At 44.1% G+C, this 14,913-nt stretch overlaps 5 protein-coding genes across 5 annotated transcripts; 1 reads left to right on the forward strand and 4 right to left on the reverse strand.

Annotated features, from left to right (window-relative positions):
• Positions 1-1,194: 1,194 nt before the first annotated feature.
• PCOAH_00008720 (Uncharacterized protein) lies at positions 1,195-3,660 on the reverse strand (the record flags this gene model as incomplete). The annotated part of the gene is made up of 9 exons (XM_020057681.1): positions 1,195-1,296; positions 1,394-1,519; positions 1,645-1,704; positions 1,990-2,078; positions 2,252-2,366; positions 2,524-2,626; positions 2,754-2,832; positions 3,006-3,353; positions 3,381-3,660. The coding sequence occupies 8 exons, from the start codon at positions 3,136-3,138 to the stop codon at positions 1,195-1,197; spliced, it is 807 nt and encodes a 268-aa protein (XP_019913222.1).
• A 128-nt stretch (positions 3,661-3,788) lies between these two features.
• Positions 3,789-4,802, forward strand: PCOAH_00008730 (2-C-methyl-D-erythritol 2; the record flags this gene model as incomplete). The annotated part of the gene is made up of 3 exons (XM_020057682.1): positions 3,789-3,978; positions 4,014-4,588; positions 4,707-4,802. The coding sequence occupies 2 exons, from the start codon at positions 3,843-3,845 to the stop codon at positions 4,055-4,057; spliced, it is 180 nt and encodes a 59-aa protein (XP_019913094.1).
• A 320-nt stretch (positions 4,803-5,122) lies between these two features.
• On the reverse strand, positions 5,123-7,340 carry PCOAH_00008740 (Uncharacterized protein; the record flags this gene model as incomplete). The annotated part of the gene is made up of 7 exons (XM_020057683.1): positions 5,123-5,171; positions 5,301-5,369; positions 5,468-5,685; positions 5,787-5,855; positions 6,008-6,199; positions 6,300-6,962; positions 7,052-7,340. The coding sequence occupies 7 exons, from the start codon at positions 7,157-7,159 to the stop codon at positions 5,123-5,125; spliced, it is 1,368 nt and encodes a 455-aa protein (XP_019913068.1).
• A 485-nt stretch (positions 7,341-7,825) lies between these two features.
• Positions 7,826-9,256, reverse strand: PCOAH_00008750 (Uncharacterized protein; the record flags this gene model as incomplete). Its single annotated transcript, XM_020057684.1, has 1 exon — positions 7,826-9,256. The coding sequence occupies one exon, from the start codon at positions 9,254-9,256 to the stop codon at positions 7,826-7,828; it is 1,431 nt and encodes a 476-aa protein (XP_019913325.1).
• A 1,475-nt stretch (positions 9,257-10,731) lies between these two features.
• PCOAH_00008760 (Uncharacterized protein) lies at positions 10,732-14,723 on the reverse strand (the record flags this gene model as incomplete). The annotated part of the gene is made up of 8 exons (XM_020057685.1): positions 10,732-10,902; positions 11,015-11,308; positions 11,473-11,681; positions 11,842-12,163; positions 12,267-12,391; positions 12,537-12,619; positions 12,747-12,867; positions 12,992-14,723. 8 exons carry the CDS (start codon positions 14,721-14,723, stop codon positions 10,732-10,734), a joined length of 3,057 nt encoding a protein of 1,018 aa, XP_019913259.1.
• Between the last annotated feature and the right edge of the window lie 190 nt (positions 14,724-14,913).

Here is a 14,913-nt window from a genome sequence, read left to right on the forward strand (position 1 = left end):
CGCATCGATCAGATTATACATAGTAGATCATACATTGTATCGTCCAGGGGGGGGAAGAGACGAGCAACCGCGTAGTTGGGAAGAAAAAAAGAAGACGACGAGAAAAAGAGGAAAATAAAAAAAAAAAAAAATCATCAAACTGTCAGCGAATTATAAACAAAATGGAAAGCAACGTAATAGCGACGTGACGAAAACTCAGCACGGACGCCTCGAAGCTTGCGCAAGCCAACCTTGGAACAAATGCGAAGAATTAAAAAAAAAAAAAAAAAAAAAAAAAATTCCACTTTTGCCTTTGTGCCAACTCGCCTACCAGTGCGTTCCCAAAGGGACTGAACCGGGCGCCCAAACAAGTTCAATGAGTACGCATAAATTGTCATACCACTATACATGCTTTTCTTTCCTTTTATATATATATATTTATTTATTTATATATAACCCCCAACACATTCGACTTACCCATGGGAAAACACTTCAATGGTAGGGAAACTCCCCTCAAACGAGAGAAAATGGCCCCAGCCAACACGCATCATCCTCATCCTTCGCATTCATACTTTACTAGCAACAAGTCCACCTATTGGATGGCTATTTTGCTTCCAAACATATCACCCCTTTCTTGTGAGCAGTCTCTCTGGGCGAAAGCGCGAAGTTGGGGCCTCGCCAAATCAACATCACCAGGAAGTACGAAAAAAGAAAAAAAAAAAAAACCTCGTAAATTGTTCCTTTCGTGCACATGAGCAAAACGAAAAATAGCATTTAATCCAATTATGCTAGCAGTCGCATCCCCACGCAAAGACGTAATTCTGCGACATCGGCATGGAAGGGGGACAACCTATTTATGCATATGTTCATCTTTAACATTTTGTCAACTTTGGATGAGGCAAAATTTGAAGTCATGTGTTGACTGCTGTGTGTTCTATACGAATAAAAAAAAAAAAAGAAGACCCAACTTAGGCGTAAAAAAAAAAATGAATCTTTGCTCAATTCAGCAAGTTGGACAACCGAATTGGGCAATACCCCAGCGACGTGTTATTATTAAAGGGACACGTCCGGAGGGGGGGAAGAGCAGCGGGTTTATCTGGACATCTACATGAAGGTGCTCCAGGTGGATGTGCATCAATCCCTTTGCGATCACAACAGATTTGTCTACCCCCGAAAGGAAAATTCAGATATGTTTGTTTTGTTCTGCCTTTCGTCCTAACCGCACGAAATTTCGTGCTTCTTCGCCATGTAGTTTTTTAATACCGTCTTTATTTCGCACCCCAGGGATCTGCATGCACATTCAGCGTAGCTGATAATCTGCACAGAGGGGGGGGGAAAAAGTTTAGGTGATGAGCGTTGGTACGATGAGCCCCTCGCAGAGGAACATGCAGTACGCTCAGAATGGCCTGCCTACCTCGGACAACGTTTTGCTGTTAAAGGAATTCCCGGACCCATGAAAGAAGCACACTGTTCTGAGGTTCAGGCATATCCCCAGGGTTATGCTGTTCGTGTCGTATTTCCCTCTGTAGTATTTTTCCTCCTGCATAAAAGAATAGAGTTGTGCACACATTGGGAAGAGGTTAAACAGTGGGGTGCCCAAAACGTTCACCATAGATGCCGTGCACATAAGAACGAAGGAATGTCTCTCCCCTTTCACATGCATACCAAACTGTCCACGTCCACAAGATGAAACACTCTCTTCGTGTTTGGGCAAATGATTGAATTCTTGCAGAAAGGGGGGGAAAAAAGAAAAGATCATATTATCGTTAAGTCAATAAACACAGTAGAGTGTTCCTATATTTGGTATATTTGGTATATTTGGTATATTTGGTATATTTGGTATATTTGGTATATTTGGTATATTTGGTATATTTGGTATATTTGGTATATTTGGTATATTTGGTATATTTGGTATATTTGGTATATTTGGTATATTTGGTATATTTGGTATATTTGGTATATTTGGTATATTTGGTACTTCCTCTTTTTGTTCTTTTTTTTTCATCTTACCACATTTACGGAAACGATCATGTCCCGCATTTTAATTTGGGCATTGATTAATGCAAGCGATATGCACGTCAGGGTGGCACTCAGACAGCCTTAAAGGTTGGCAAAAGATAAGGATGGGGGGGAAGCGACATGGTGGGCTGTTTATATTTGCGCAATAATGGGTAAAGGAGGTGCATTTGCTTGATCTCCCCACGCACATATGGCGACTTTGGCCCACAACTGGACACGTGAAGCAAGACAATTTCACGCGCCTCCAAATTACCTCCATCGTTCTGAATGATTAGGCACTTTATGTTAATGGAGCACTGTGGGTACTGGTTCAGCAGAATAACGCTCGAAACGCATTCTAGTAGCAGGTTCTTTATATTTTCATCGCTCTACAATGGGGAAAAAAAAAAAAAAAAGGTGCAAATTAGCTAGCTAATGTACGTTAGACCAAACAAAAACTTATGAACGTTCATGCAAAATGGTAGATTTGAAAAAAAAAAAAATGCAAAATAGCTAGCTGGTACACGTTAGGATTGCAAAAAATACCTCGTCTTTGGCCCTATCGTCATTCATATTCAAACTTTTGATATCCAGAAAGACCTTTCCCTTGTCGTAAGTTGCATTCTTGGAGTCGGGTTTCGGTCCATATCTTAAAAATGGAAATGGTGGAGATGGGTGGAGAAAGGTGTAGAAGAGGCAGCATAAATGCGCGGCGAACACATACACAGACAAAATTGCCCGCAGCGAATGAGCTACACAAAATTTTTCAAATTTACATGAGTGCCAATATTTTGGTATTTCCCAGTGAGTAAAAACAGGACGCGTCAGAATATCCATCGGTCCCCAGTTTTATGACTGAAAAAAAAAAAAAGAAAGAAAGGGGGGAGTAATATGCGGAAAAATTCATTACAGTTTAGCACACCATTTTGTGGTGCTGGTAGGCAATCTTCACGATGTTTCCTTTTTGGGGGAAGCTGGTGGTATAAGTAATCTGCCAACACATAGCATATATGCAGAAATGAACTTACACATATCCCTGATTTCATTGTTCTTGCGGTTGTTTATCCTTCTGAAGGTGCCACTCCTGCGGAACTCCTCGTCGATTTTCTCTATTTTGCTTTTGAAATTGTACGGAGGGAGGGGGGCTCTATACTTCGACATTTCCTTACGACAGTTGTTTTGGGTTCAGGGGGTGGGAATAACCTCAGCAGTGGTACCCTTTGGTAATTCTCACTTTGGGGGAGAATTGCGATCTTTTTTTTTTTTCCGAAGCGCTGCGTCATTTGTCATTGTAGTGGCGATTATACAGGACTGGCGTTCGGAGTTTTGACGCGGGTGAGCGAGGTTGTTTGGTAGTACGTATGTTTCTATGCACGCTTTTATGTTTGTACTTTTGTACGCACGTTTTCAGGCAAGTTTATTCGTTTGCCCATCTCCTACCTGGATATATTATTTATTTTTATTTTATCATATTTTATTATGTTTTTATTATTATTTTTTTTTTTGTGCACGAACGTGGCTAAATCGCCTGACCTGTTCATATTTTTTCCGCTCCAGTGATGATACCTGCTGAGATTGCAACATTTTTCCAACTGCTCGATCCAACTTAGCAGACTTCTCCGCAGTGTAGCAGTGGTATATGAGAAGCAAAGTGGGAACACCTGGCGTGATGCAACTATTTATGTGTTTGCTGTTTTACTTGCCTTTTCTGCTAAAACTAGTATGCCACTCCCCCGTTGGGTGATTATCCATCCGGGTGTTCACTCGTATACCCCCCTATTTTGTGTTTTTTTTTTTTTTTTTTTTCTCAGTTCCGCTAGTTGCACACATCCCTTTTAACCCCTGCACCTTTTCCGAACCAGACGATGTTACCGATACGTTACACCTATGCAGTGCTACTTCCCTACGTGATTATCATTCTACTAGCTTCATCAGACGGAAGGAGAGAAAAAAAAGGTGTCCAAAAGGAACTCGTCGGACGGCACTGCTTCCTTGGTCCAGGTATAAACATACGTGAAGTGAAAATACACGGGCAGTGGAAAAAAAAAAAAAAAAAAACTGGAGTCAAAGTTGGACGTAAAATTGAAATTCACCTTAAAATCGACACCAACAACAACACCAGCGCCTACGACAACGTCGAATTTGGAACCGCCCTTCCCGTACGACAGTGTGAGAATAGGCCAGGGGTATGACATTCACCAGATACGGGTTGGTCCCCCCGAAGACATCACCGCGGATTCCTCTGCTGATGCGATTAAGCAAAACTTCAAAAGGCTGACCATCGGGGGGGTGCAAGTGGATACCATTTCCGTCCTTTCGCACAGCGATGGAGACGTCATTTTTCACGCATTAGTGGACGCCCTACTTGGCGGCATTAATTGTTCGGACCTGGGAACCCTCTTCCCTGATGGCTCGGAAAAATATAAAAATAAAAAGTCACTTTCCTTTTTAAGATATGCCAGACTACTTTTGCATAAAAGGAATTACGCCATCGCAAATTTAGACATAATCGTCATTGCGGAGGTTCCCAAAATAAGTCCCATTCGCGCGGAAATTGTTCGAAACATATCTTCTGCTCTGGGGATCTCGGAGTCGCAGGTCTCCCTCAAAGGTATGTGCAAACACGAGTGAACACACAAGCGTATTCATAAGTGTATTCATAAGTTTATTCCCACCTGTGGACTGCACGGGTACAACACATCGCCACACCCTTGTTCCCCCACGCGCAGGAAAAACACACGAAAAACTCGGCCCCATCGGACAGAAGCAGGCAATCGAGTGCTTCGCAAACGCGCTCTTAATTCGAAAAAAATCAGAAAAAATTTGAAAAAAAAAAAAAAAAAAAAATTTTTTTTTGTAAAACTTGGTAAAGGAAAATCCCATCGACGCAGTCAATTGGGCTGCACCTTTCCTCGAGCGGAATAATAATCATCAGTTGTTCAAATTAGGCCTCTTTTTTTTTTTTTTTTTTTTTTTAATTTTCTTTCCGTTTTGCACATACCGGGAGATTTCAACTTCGCTTCCTCGCTCAGGCAGCGTGGTCGTAACAGCGTACTCATAAGTGTGTGTGGACTGTTGTTTTGTGTTTTGCCTTCTGTGTCCTTTTAACTTTGTAACTTTTTTTTCCTCTTGGCCTGCACCCAATTCATTGCGCGGAGGGGTCCTTCGGATGGCAGTACTGCAGAATGGCATACCTGAGAGGGGGGGGAGAAAGCATTTAAGGGTGTGTGCGGGGGGTCAATTCAGAGTACCTTTCGACCCGCGTTGGATCAATTTAATATAATTTGTTTTGTTAGCTTTTCTTTCTGTCCGTTTTGCATTACTCTCCGTAGTTGCACCAGTCCGGGGATTTTCTGTTGAGCTCCTCCACGACGTCTCTCTGGAGGCCACAGCTGATCAGAATGGGAAAAAAAGGGGCAAGGTGAATAATTAGACAAGTGCACAATTTTCATACGGGGGATGAGGGTGTGGTGCTGATTGGACGACTTACCAAATGGGCGACTTCAAGCACCGCAGGGCGATGAACCTGATGGGGAAATATCCCAAAACGTCCTTGTGGGGATGCCAGAAGTTGAAGCTCAGGTCACCCAAGCATCTGCGATAATTGGCGTCCCCCTTGAAACAAACGAAGGAGCTTCTTTTTAATTCTTCCACGAGGTCCTTTGGCATCACCCAGTAGGGGAGGGGCAGGTTCCAGTAGACATGTTCCTGCGGAGGGGAAAAGGAGACGGTGCAAAGTGGTACGTGGTAAAAGTAGCGATATTTGAGGTGAGCTGATCAGCAAGTGTTGTCAGCCGTGAGAGACTTACTCGTATCTTCCACTTCTGGGTCTGCAGGAATTCCTTCCACTTGGTCGCCATGAACACCGTGTTGGGGTACTTGAAAAAAAAAAAAAAAAAAAAAAAAAAAAAAAATTGGGAAAAGAAAAAGTGGGAAAACAGTTAAATGGTTAATCGGTGGAACACACGCAGGGAAACGTTTTGATGAGCAACACATGTGCCGGTTCTCTTCTTCTTCTTTCCCCATTTACCTTATCGTCGCTAGTGAGGGATTCCAGCGCGTAGTGGACATCCTTTTCCATGGTGTCCGATACGAAGAGGGGGAACTTCTTCACGTGAATATACACTTCATCGAAGTATCGACTCAGCAAGTGCAGGAGGCAGAGGTCCGTGATGAACTCCAGCCCCATGTTGTCGAGGACGATGTCGAATCGTGGCCAGTGCTGCGGCAGAAGAGGGGAAAGGGGTCAGCCAATTGGCAGGTTAACCGGTTGGTGGGTTAACCGATGGGCAGGTTAACCGGTTGGTGAGTTAACGGCCTACCTTCGAGGTGATGTCCCTGCGTAGGGCCTCCATGTCGTTGCAAAGAACCTTGTCCAAATACATGCTATCGTGGAGCTTATCCACGTCATCCGTGCCGAAGTAAAACTGCTTCTCCTGGAGAGTCTTTTTTTTTATGTCCGTTTCGTCCACCTTGTGTTGTTCCCCCTTACTTTTGGTGGGGTTCCAACTCAAGTCGAACTGGTTAGACCATAAGGAGAAATAAAAAAAAATGGCAAACACCTTTTCCTCTTCATTCTTATCGTAAAGTTCCAGTAACTCCTTCGCACATGTGCATATTTTTTCAATAAAATGTTTGTTGCACTTTATGGAGTCCTTTTTTTCGTAATCAAAAAAATCATAATTTGTTTTTTCAAAATCGTATGAACAGGTCAGGTAACGATAAAAATAATATTCATTAAAAAGCCACGAATTATTTACAATTTTTGTTCCTGTTTGGATAAAATAGGAGAGTAGGAATTCCCAGGTGTGTTTGTCTTCCTGGCAGGATAACATTTCGTATGTATGTTTGTGTCCATTTGTAAATATTTCTCTGATTTTTGCTAACTTGACGTCTATTTTGTTTTTCTTCGTGTACTCTGCGTTGTGCTCCTCCACGCCTTTAAGTATGCTCTGGGGGATCCGCCTTACGATGGTGTCGTTTTCCTGCGGGGGGTAACAAGGGGAAACTTATAGGTGACCAACACGTATACAGTGACCGCGTGAGTGAACCGATACACTACTCCGTGCAGTACCATGCTATTGGGCCGGTTGCATGTCAAAATGGGCGGCAGAAATTCGTCCTCCCCCCGGAGGTAGGCATACTCCTCCTTGAAATTGTTGTAAAAGTGACGGAAGTACATATTGAGAGAATACTACGTGGGGTTCGCTCTACAATCTGGTTCAGAGGAAGCGAAAAAAAAATACTCTTCCCAGCAAGTTTGTTCTCCCGAAGGTGTATATCTGCTCGACGTTGTAACGGGTGAATCATTTGGAGCCATGACCATTTCAAGTAGAAATTTGTTTGAAGCTAAGGTACCCTTTGGAATGAGAACCTTACAGTTTTTTTTTTTTTTTTTTTTTTTTTTTTTTTTTTCCTGCCAAGGCGGGGGTAAACTATCCGCTACCAGTGCAGTTATGCAAAGCGCAACCAAAATGGCGAGCTGCCGCACCGCCGCAGAAATGACCCGTTCGGAAGAAAAAAAAAAAAAAGCAACATTTTTTTTTGGGTGAAGAACAACCCAACGTGAGATGCAAACGAAGAGGGACGCTCACAAAATAGTTTAATTAAAAATAGGTTGTCTTCAAAAACATGCTTGCAACGATCGGGGAGGGAAACACATGTTTCTTCTCTCCACTTCCCATTTGGACGTGTGGACGGTGTAAAGAAAAAAAAAAAAATAAACAAAAAAAAAGCTCAACATGATGAACGCTACATACATGTGAGTAGCAGTAGGAAACTACATGTGCATGCCTGTGAATGCCTGTTCATCCCTTGGGGGGTAGCGGACGTGTGACCCCCCACTCCATCACCTCCGTGACGGCCTCCCCCTCTGCTTCACATCCACAAAGGGAACTCCATAAGGATAGGTAACCCCGATGTTGTACTGCTTGTGGATTGTCCCCTGAGACAGGTCGACCGAAGTGAAGAGAGAACCATCCAACGTTCTTAACCCGTTAATGTAGTAGGCCTCGTCTTGACCACCCTGACTTCTGACTGGGTTAAAGTTATGATGACTATAAAATCGGTTCGGCAGATACATAGCATTTCTTTGTACCTTGCTGGACTCTGTAGCAGATGCGTTGTTCCCTTCAGCTGCAGCTATCCCCTCGAAGCTTACTTCTTTGTAACCGGGCAGCAAACTAGCAGAGACCCTCCCTGCGTCGTAGAAACATGTCTGCTCTCGAAGTATATCCTTTGACGGGTCGTACTCCCCTTTGGTGAAGTAAGGATTGGTTGGTTCTGCTGTGTACCTTCCGAAGGGTGCTTCTCCGGATAGATTCTCCTGCTCTTCAGGTGACTTCCCTGTAAGGTGACCTACCTGTTCGATGTCCACTTCGGCCCCTTTGGTAAGGGAAGATGATGCAGTGACGGACTGCTTGGCTCCATCGGTGGGGTCCCCCTCTTGGTGGTTGTTGCCAGAACCTGTCTTCCCAACGGGCAGTCCATTTTGTGCGTCCCCATTTTGTGAAGCCTCATTTTGGGAGGTCTCACCTTCTGCCTTGCTGCTTGACCCCTTAGTCATGTTTACCCCCTTTTTTAATCCCAGAAAATTTCGGCTAGCTCTATTTTTTTTTTTTTTTCCAAACTTTTCCAGAGGTGTTAGTAGCTTACTCAGTTTGTAACTTTTCTTTCCTCCGGTGGAAACAGTTGGTGTGTTTAAGTTGGATGAGTAGAAATTTTTGTTTTTCCTTGGAGGAGTATTTTTTTGCAAATTAGTCAAATGGCTTTTTTTTTTTTCTTCTTGTGTGTTTGCTTTTGCGTCTTGTTTTACCAACTTGCTTCCCGTATGGTTGGGGTGGGTACTTTTCTTCCCGGACCGTTGCGAATTGCTTCCGCTGTGTGTTGTTCCTTTTAAACTTCCTCCGTTTTTTGTTCCTCCCGAACTGCCGCTCCCTGTGTGCCCCTTCGAAACGAACCGTCCCAGGAGGCCGAACTTGTGTGCGTACTTCCTCCACCCCTGGTGGTGGCTGTCCCCATCCCCCACCTCAGAAAGAACTCTTTCCAGCGAATGTAAGTTATTTCTTTTATCAGAAGGTAAGACAGAAATACTGCTTCCTAATTTTGGACTCAGATTTTTAGATTTTTTTGCCACGATTTTTCCTTTCCTCTTTTCTGGAACGTCTTTTTTTAGCTTCTTTTTGTGCAGCACGTTACTGCCATATTTTTTGGACCCACTTTGGCTAGTTCCGCTGCTTGACCCGTTCAGGCCTCCTCGTATCGTAATGCTCAGGTTCATTTCGTCCGTGATGGGTTAAATTCTGTCTTCCTACCGGACCACGTGTGTACTGTTATTCTCGGTTATGCTGTGCTGTGGGATGGTTCCCTACGCTTGGTGTGTTGCGTTTCTTCTTTCCTCCCACTTGGATAGGTGTACCCCCGTGGGCATCACGTAATATGGTGACTTGTTTAAGCAAAAGAAGCCTTTACAAAGGGAATCCAAAGAATGAAGCGCTTGGCTGTATATATACTCGGGTGACACGCAAACGGCACATGGATCCCAAGTGGGAATCTTCCCCGTTGCTACGTTATATGTCGTCCCTCGTGAGTCAAACGGAATTGGAGTGATTTTCCATCATCCCCGTCTGGGACTGTGGATCGCGTTAAAAAGTCACAAAAAAAAAGTTGGCGACGTAATGTGGTAAGCTCAATGGGAAATATAATAACTTAAAAAAAAACACTCCAAGTGTCAGGTGGACTAAGGAATGATCCCATAGACAAATAGATTTACACACATTGGAGGAATGAAGCAAGGGTTCTTGGCCAATTTTTAAAAAGACCATCTAGCTGTACGACTAACCATTTTTTTTTTTTTTTTTTTTTTTTTTTCTGTCCCATTTTGCAGAAATGTTCTGACTTGTTCAGGCAAAATATTAAAATGAAAAACTGAAAATGTGGACGTGCACACACGGATGTCACACGCACTTGGGAAATTTTGTTCCCCCTTTGGGCAGCACTGACTTAATTATGTCCTAAAAAAGGTCACCACGAGTACACATCGTAAAAGTTTTTTCGCGTGAATAAGGGATGGTCTTTGCAGTAGCTAGATCAGGAAAGGGGGGGGGGTCAAATATAAGTACATGTGTGTACTTGTACCTATACCTATCCTTACGTCTGCGGGGTTGCTACCCCCCTCGCAATATGGCAGACGCAATTGCACGCAGAATTTGGAAGGGAACCAAACCGCTCAGTCTGTCCACAAAAATTTCCCAAAAAGGATTACCAACAGGAGTAAGTTAATTTTTTCCTTTACGGAATGATGACACACGCATAATTCTCCTGTTGCGTTTATCGTTAAGGGAACAGGACAGGCTTACTTCCTCACCCCAATTGTCAACGTGGAAGTAACATATATGGAACGGACGGAAGGTGGAGGGGTTGACCCACTTGACAGGTAGCTCTTCCATAGGTGTACAATGTGAACGTCCATGTGAATGTTCAAATTAGCCACCTGGGTGACGTCCCTTCATTTGTTATGCTCTATGCTGCGCTGTCCAATTTGGAAAATGCATAAATGGAAAAAAAAAAAAAAAAAGTTACGTGGAGAGACAGGGACAGGCAACCCCACCAACGTTGTAACTGTCGCAGCCGCTTCACTATTCACTAGCCGCACTGGGAGGTGGATCCCCAAATTGATGTTCCTTCGATTGGCGTTAACATGCGCCAGTTAGGATGGGCCATTTCTGTGCGTATATATGGCCGCACATATGACCGCTACTCCATGTCAACCTTCTGGGGGTATTTCTTCCCCTTTTTGGTTTCCGTGCCAGTAAATTCCCAAAAGTAGGAGAGGATGCTGAAGTTATGGATCTCCCTGAGGGGCTTGGAGGGGAGGAGGGCGAAATCCGCAAAGCAGTCCTCGTGGGCGCACCACTTTTCGAAAGCCTGCGGAACGGGGTGGAGGGTGTATACCACACGTGACAGGTTCGTCATCTTTGCGTATATGCTTTAGTCGCAATATCGGTCCGACGGGATATTGTCTTCCCTAGCAAATTACCGTGACGCACAGCGGGAAGAGGACCAACAACAGCAGCGTGAACACCCAGAAGAGAATGGCGAAGACGATCCACCCCTGGGGAATGAGATTCATCTTCTCCTTCAATTCATTGCTATAAAACACCCCATCTGCAAATTCAATAAAAGCAGAAAGCAAAATGGACGTCCCAATGTACTTTATGCACACGGACCAACCCATGGAAATGCTCCCCATGAAGACGTTCCCGCTGATGATTCGTTGTAGCTCCATTCTCAGCTGTTCGATGTTTCCGATGTAGAGGATGTATAGGATTTCCTAAGAGGAGGAAGCAAAGTGAAAAAGTAAAAAAGGAGGAAAAGCATATCGAGGATTATTGCGTGCTCCCTGGTGACAATTAGTAGCATCCACACCGGAAGGGGAGCGATCCAATATGTGTGTGTGTGTGTGTGTGTGCGTCCCCCTTTTTTCTTTTTTCCTACCTTGAAAGTAAGATTGCTCAAATCTTTCTTCTTCTTCCCCTTCTTCGTTTTCATTTCCTTCTTCAGCACACACAAGGCAACCAGGGTGCTTATCCCGAATATTCCTACCCGCACAATGTATAGGACGTACACGTGGTAAGGCAGGTAATTAAAGAGGACGCTGATGGATAAATTCAATACCCAGTAGGTAAGGTTGAATGAGAGGACGCCTGTTGGTATGTGTATGTTGAGAGGGGGGGGGAGTAGAGACGATGTCAGGTTGGACGAGTTAATAAGCGATGGACTATGCAGGAGGTGTAACTATTCTACTGCATGAAAACCGTGTGTAGAATTCACCAAACGGGTTTTCCACCCTTTTTCATATTTTACTCCTCCTGGTCAGATGGCGACACTGAAAGTCCATGTTGTACAGCCAACCCAGAATAATACAAATCAACAGAGAGACGAAGACTCGGGCATTTTCCGATATGGTAAGGGATAGAAACCATAGGATGTTTTTTGTGTCTTTGTTGGAAATGAAGAAGGAAGACAGGAAGAAGAACAGGGAGAGAGTTAAAATGATAGTTCGCTTCTGAATGTTTTTGGAGAATTTAAAGTTGCGTATTGTCATGACTAGGACTTCACACTGTATGGCTAGCGAGGCACACGACAGGATGGTGTAGGACCCGTAGTACAGCATGCACAGGGTTTTCTGCCGGGTAGACGGGGGGTGGAAAGCACACCTCAGTGAAAAGGAGGAACTTATTTTGCACCGTTAGAACGGATCAGATGAATAGCCCTTGCGATGTTCTTACCTCCATCTTCTGCAGGTACGTGAACCCCACGGGGAAGAGAATGAAGGAGCAGTCCTTCCTCGAAAACTCCAGCATGTCCACGAAGTTGGAGCTGATGCTGTTTGCGATGAAGCCGATGACGGCAACTGTGGGGGCGGTAAACGGGACGGTTATAAAGGGGATGCTTCGCATTAGCAATAGGAAGAAGTCGTTTAGCGGGGTGGTGAGCATACTCCGTGTAGGAATATCCTCTGCTGAGCGGAACCCCCTTTTAGCTCCACCAGAAACTACCTGCTGAAAAGAACATGAGGGAGGAGATGATGGAATTCCACGTGGTGATTGCGTATCCGTCGAAGGACAAGTTGGTTCCGATTCTGCAGGGGTGAAATGGTAAAGATGTGTGCAAAACATTGTTGGAGGGTGTGAACTGTGTTTGTAGCCTCCCACGGGGGATTACACCCAGAGGAGGTATTTCATTTCCCCTTTTGGTTTCTGCCCTACCTAGTCTTGGTTGCAAGCGAGGCGTAGATGCCCATCCCGATAGACAGTTCGTAGAGGGAGAAGGAGACGCACTGGGACCAGATAGACGAGTAGGTGTACAGGTAGGAGAACTTCCACGACTCTGCAAACCGAAGGGGTGAGACGTGATGAAAGGGCGGTGTCACTAATGGTAATTGCTAGTGGTTAATCGTTAATGTATAATGGCTAGCTGATGGTAGGCTAAACCGCTTAACGGGGTAACCTACTGAGAACGTAGACGTAGGCCTGCGTGGCGCTGGTCAAGTTGAACATGGTGGCGAACTGCGTGATGGAGAGGAAACCAATGAGGAGCAGAACAAGAGCAGAGGAAAAGGCAAAGTTGGTCAACCCCAAAAGCTGAAATATGGTGACAAAAAAATTACACACAAAAAGGAAAATAAAGGTATCCTTATCAATGTAGGAAGTGCCATTAGAAAAAATATGTGCGAAATTCTCACTACTGTCAATGTGAAGTAATCTATCGTAGAAGAAGTTGTTCGGAAAAAATTTGTTCTGATAAATTAGGAAGGCTTTTCCTAAACTGTTGGGGACACAGGAAGAGATCGATCTAGAGAAAAAACATAGTGGTCTAAACTTGTGACATTTGATGAAGTCATTTTTAAAACTGGTACAGAAGTTTATCTCCTTGCTGTTTAGCTTCCATGGCAGATCCCTTTTAAATGAATTAATCAAATAGATGAAGTACTCTGCAGCGGTTCTGTAAGTATTTATGTAGCCATTTATTAGACACGTTAGAACCATTAAGAACCCAACAGATGCACACTGCTTTAGGAGTCTATAGAAGATAAAGGGAGACGACGTTCTGATTAGCTGTCCTATATACAACTCAAACGTAAGGATGGGATGGCAAACGAAACAATAGCAGATAATATATGGTAGAACAAATATAACACCATGCCAGGTAGACATCAACGACCAAAACGTTTCTATATTTCCAACGCCAATTGCGATCGTTAATCCGAGAAGGAATAAGGAAAGCCTTTCCAACCAGTATCCTTTACTTAGCTGATAATTCAACCATTTTAGCACTTTTACATTAGCTTTCTTCAATGTTCTTGGGTTTTCAAACAGATCACTTAGCTGGGATATATACTCTGGTGTGTATCTTAATTTAATTAGTTGTTCTAGGAAGTTCGTTTCCTCTTCTTCTAAAATGTTACTTGAGTCACTCATGCTGTTCAGGTCCCGCAAGTCACTTAGTATGTTTGTCCTGCATCGACTACCCCCAGGAAGAATATCTACCCGATTTGGTGAGGGGAAATCAATGTCTGTTCCCTTTTGTGAAAACAAACTGTCATTTTTTTTTACCCCACCTGTTGTAATGTTATTATGGGTTAATCCTGCCAAGGGGATGCGTCTCCTATCCTGTGCATCCTTCGGCCCCTTTGCAGTGATCCTCCCCTCTGCAAACATCTCTAGGTACTTTTTCCTAAACAGGTTTGCTTGCTCCTTTTTCCTTTCCCGGTATAGGTACTCATTTAGGTTCCTTTCCTGTGTGTAGTCCATCGGTTCGGGCGTTCCCCCAAGGTTAGTCTCAGTGCCCGCTTCTCCCCCTTGGAGGTCATCGTTGTCGTCTCCAAAGTACCTCCCCCTCCGCAAGTTCCTTTTTATATTAACGTAAAATTCATTTTTGTACCTCTTCCGGATGTACTTGTTTCGGTTGTTGTATAAGCTGAGGGCCTCGTTGTAAATCATCTCCTGCTCGTAGCTCCTGGTATAGTTGGACCTCTTCACATAGTCTATATAAGAATCCATACTGTTGCAGTTGTATATATTGGACATCTTGTAGTAGGTGTTATTTTCGCTGTAGGTGATCGCCTCATCGTATAGCACCGCCCGCACTTTCTTCATGGTTATGTTTTCGGGGGTTGATACGGAGTCCCCCTCGGACGGGTCACTACTGCTTCTGCTGAAGCTGGACTTGACTTTGGACGACATATCAGCAGGGTTGAAGTGGAAACGGGTTGAAATGGCAACGGGTTTAAGCAACAATGGGTTTAAGTGCAATCCCCAAGGGTGGATGTTTCACTGGGGGAGGTTTCACCCTTCTAGCTAGATCCCCTGACAGAGCAGCAGCTCCGCACCGCGTTACCAAAAGGGTCTGTTCATCCGTCCCGCAAGACTCTTC

This window comes from Plasmodium coatneyi, chromosome 4 (assembly GCF_001680005.1).
Source record: "Plasmodium coatneyi strain Hackeri chromosome 4, complete sequence".
Taxonomy (NCBI): Eukaryota; Apicomplexa; class Aconoidasida; order Haemosporida; family Plasmodiidae; genus Plasmodium; species Plasmodium coatneyi.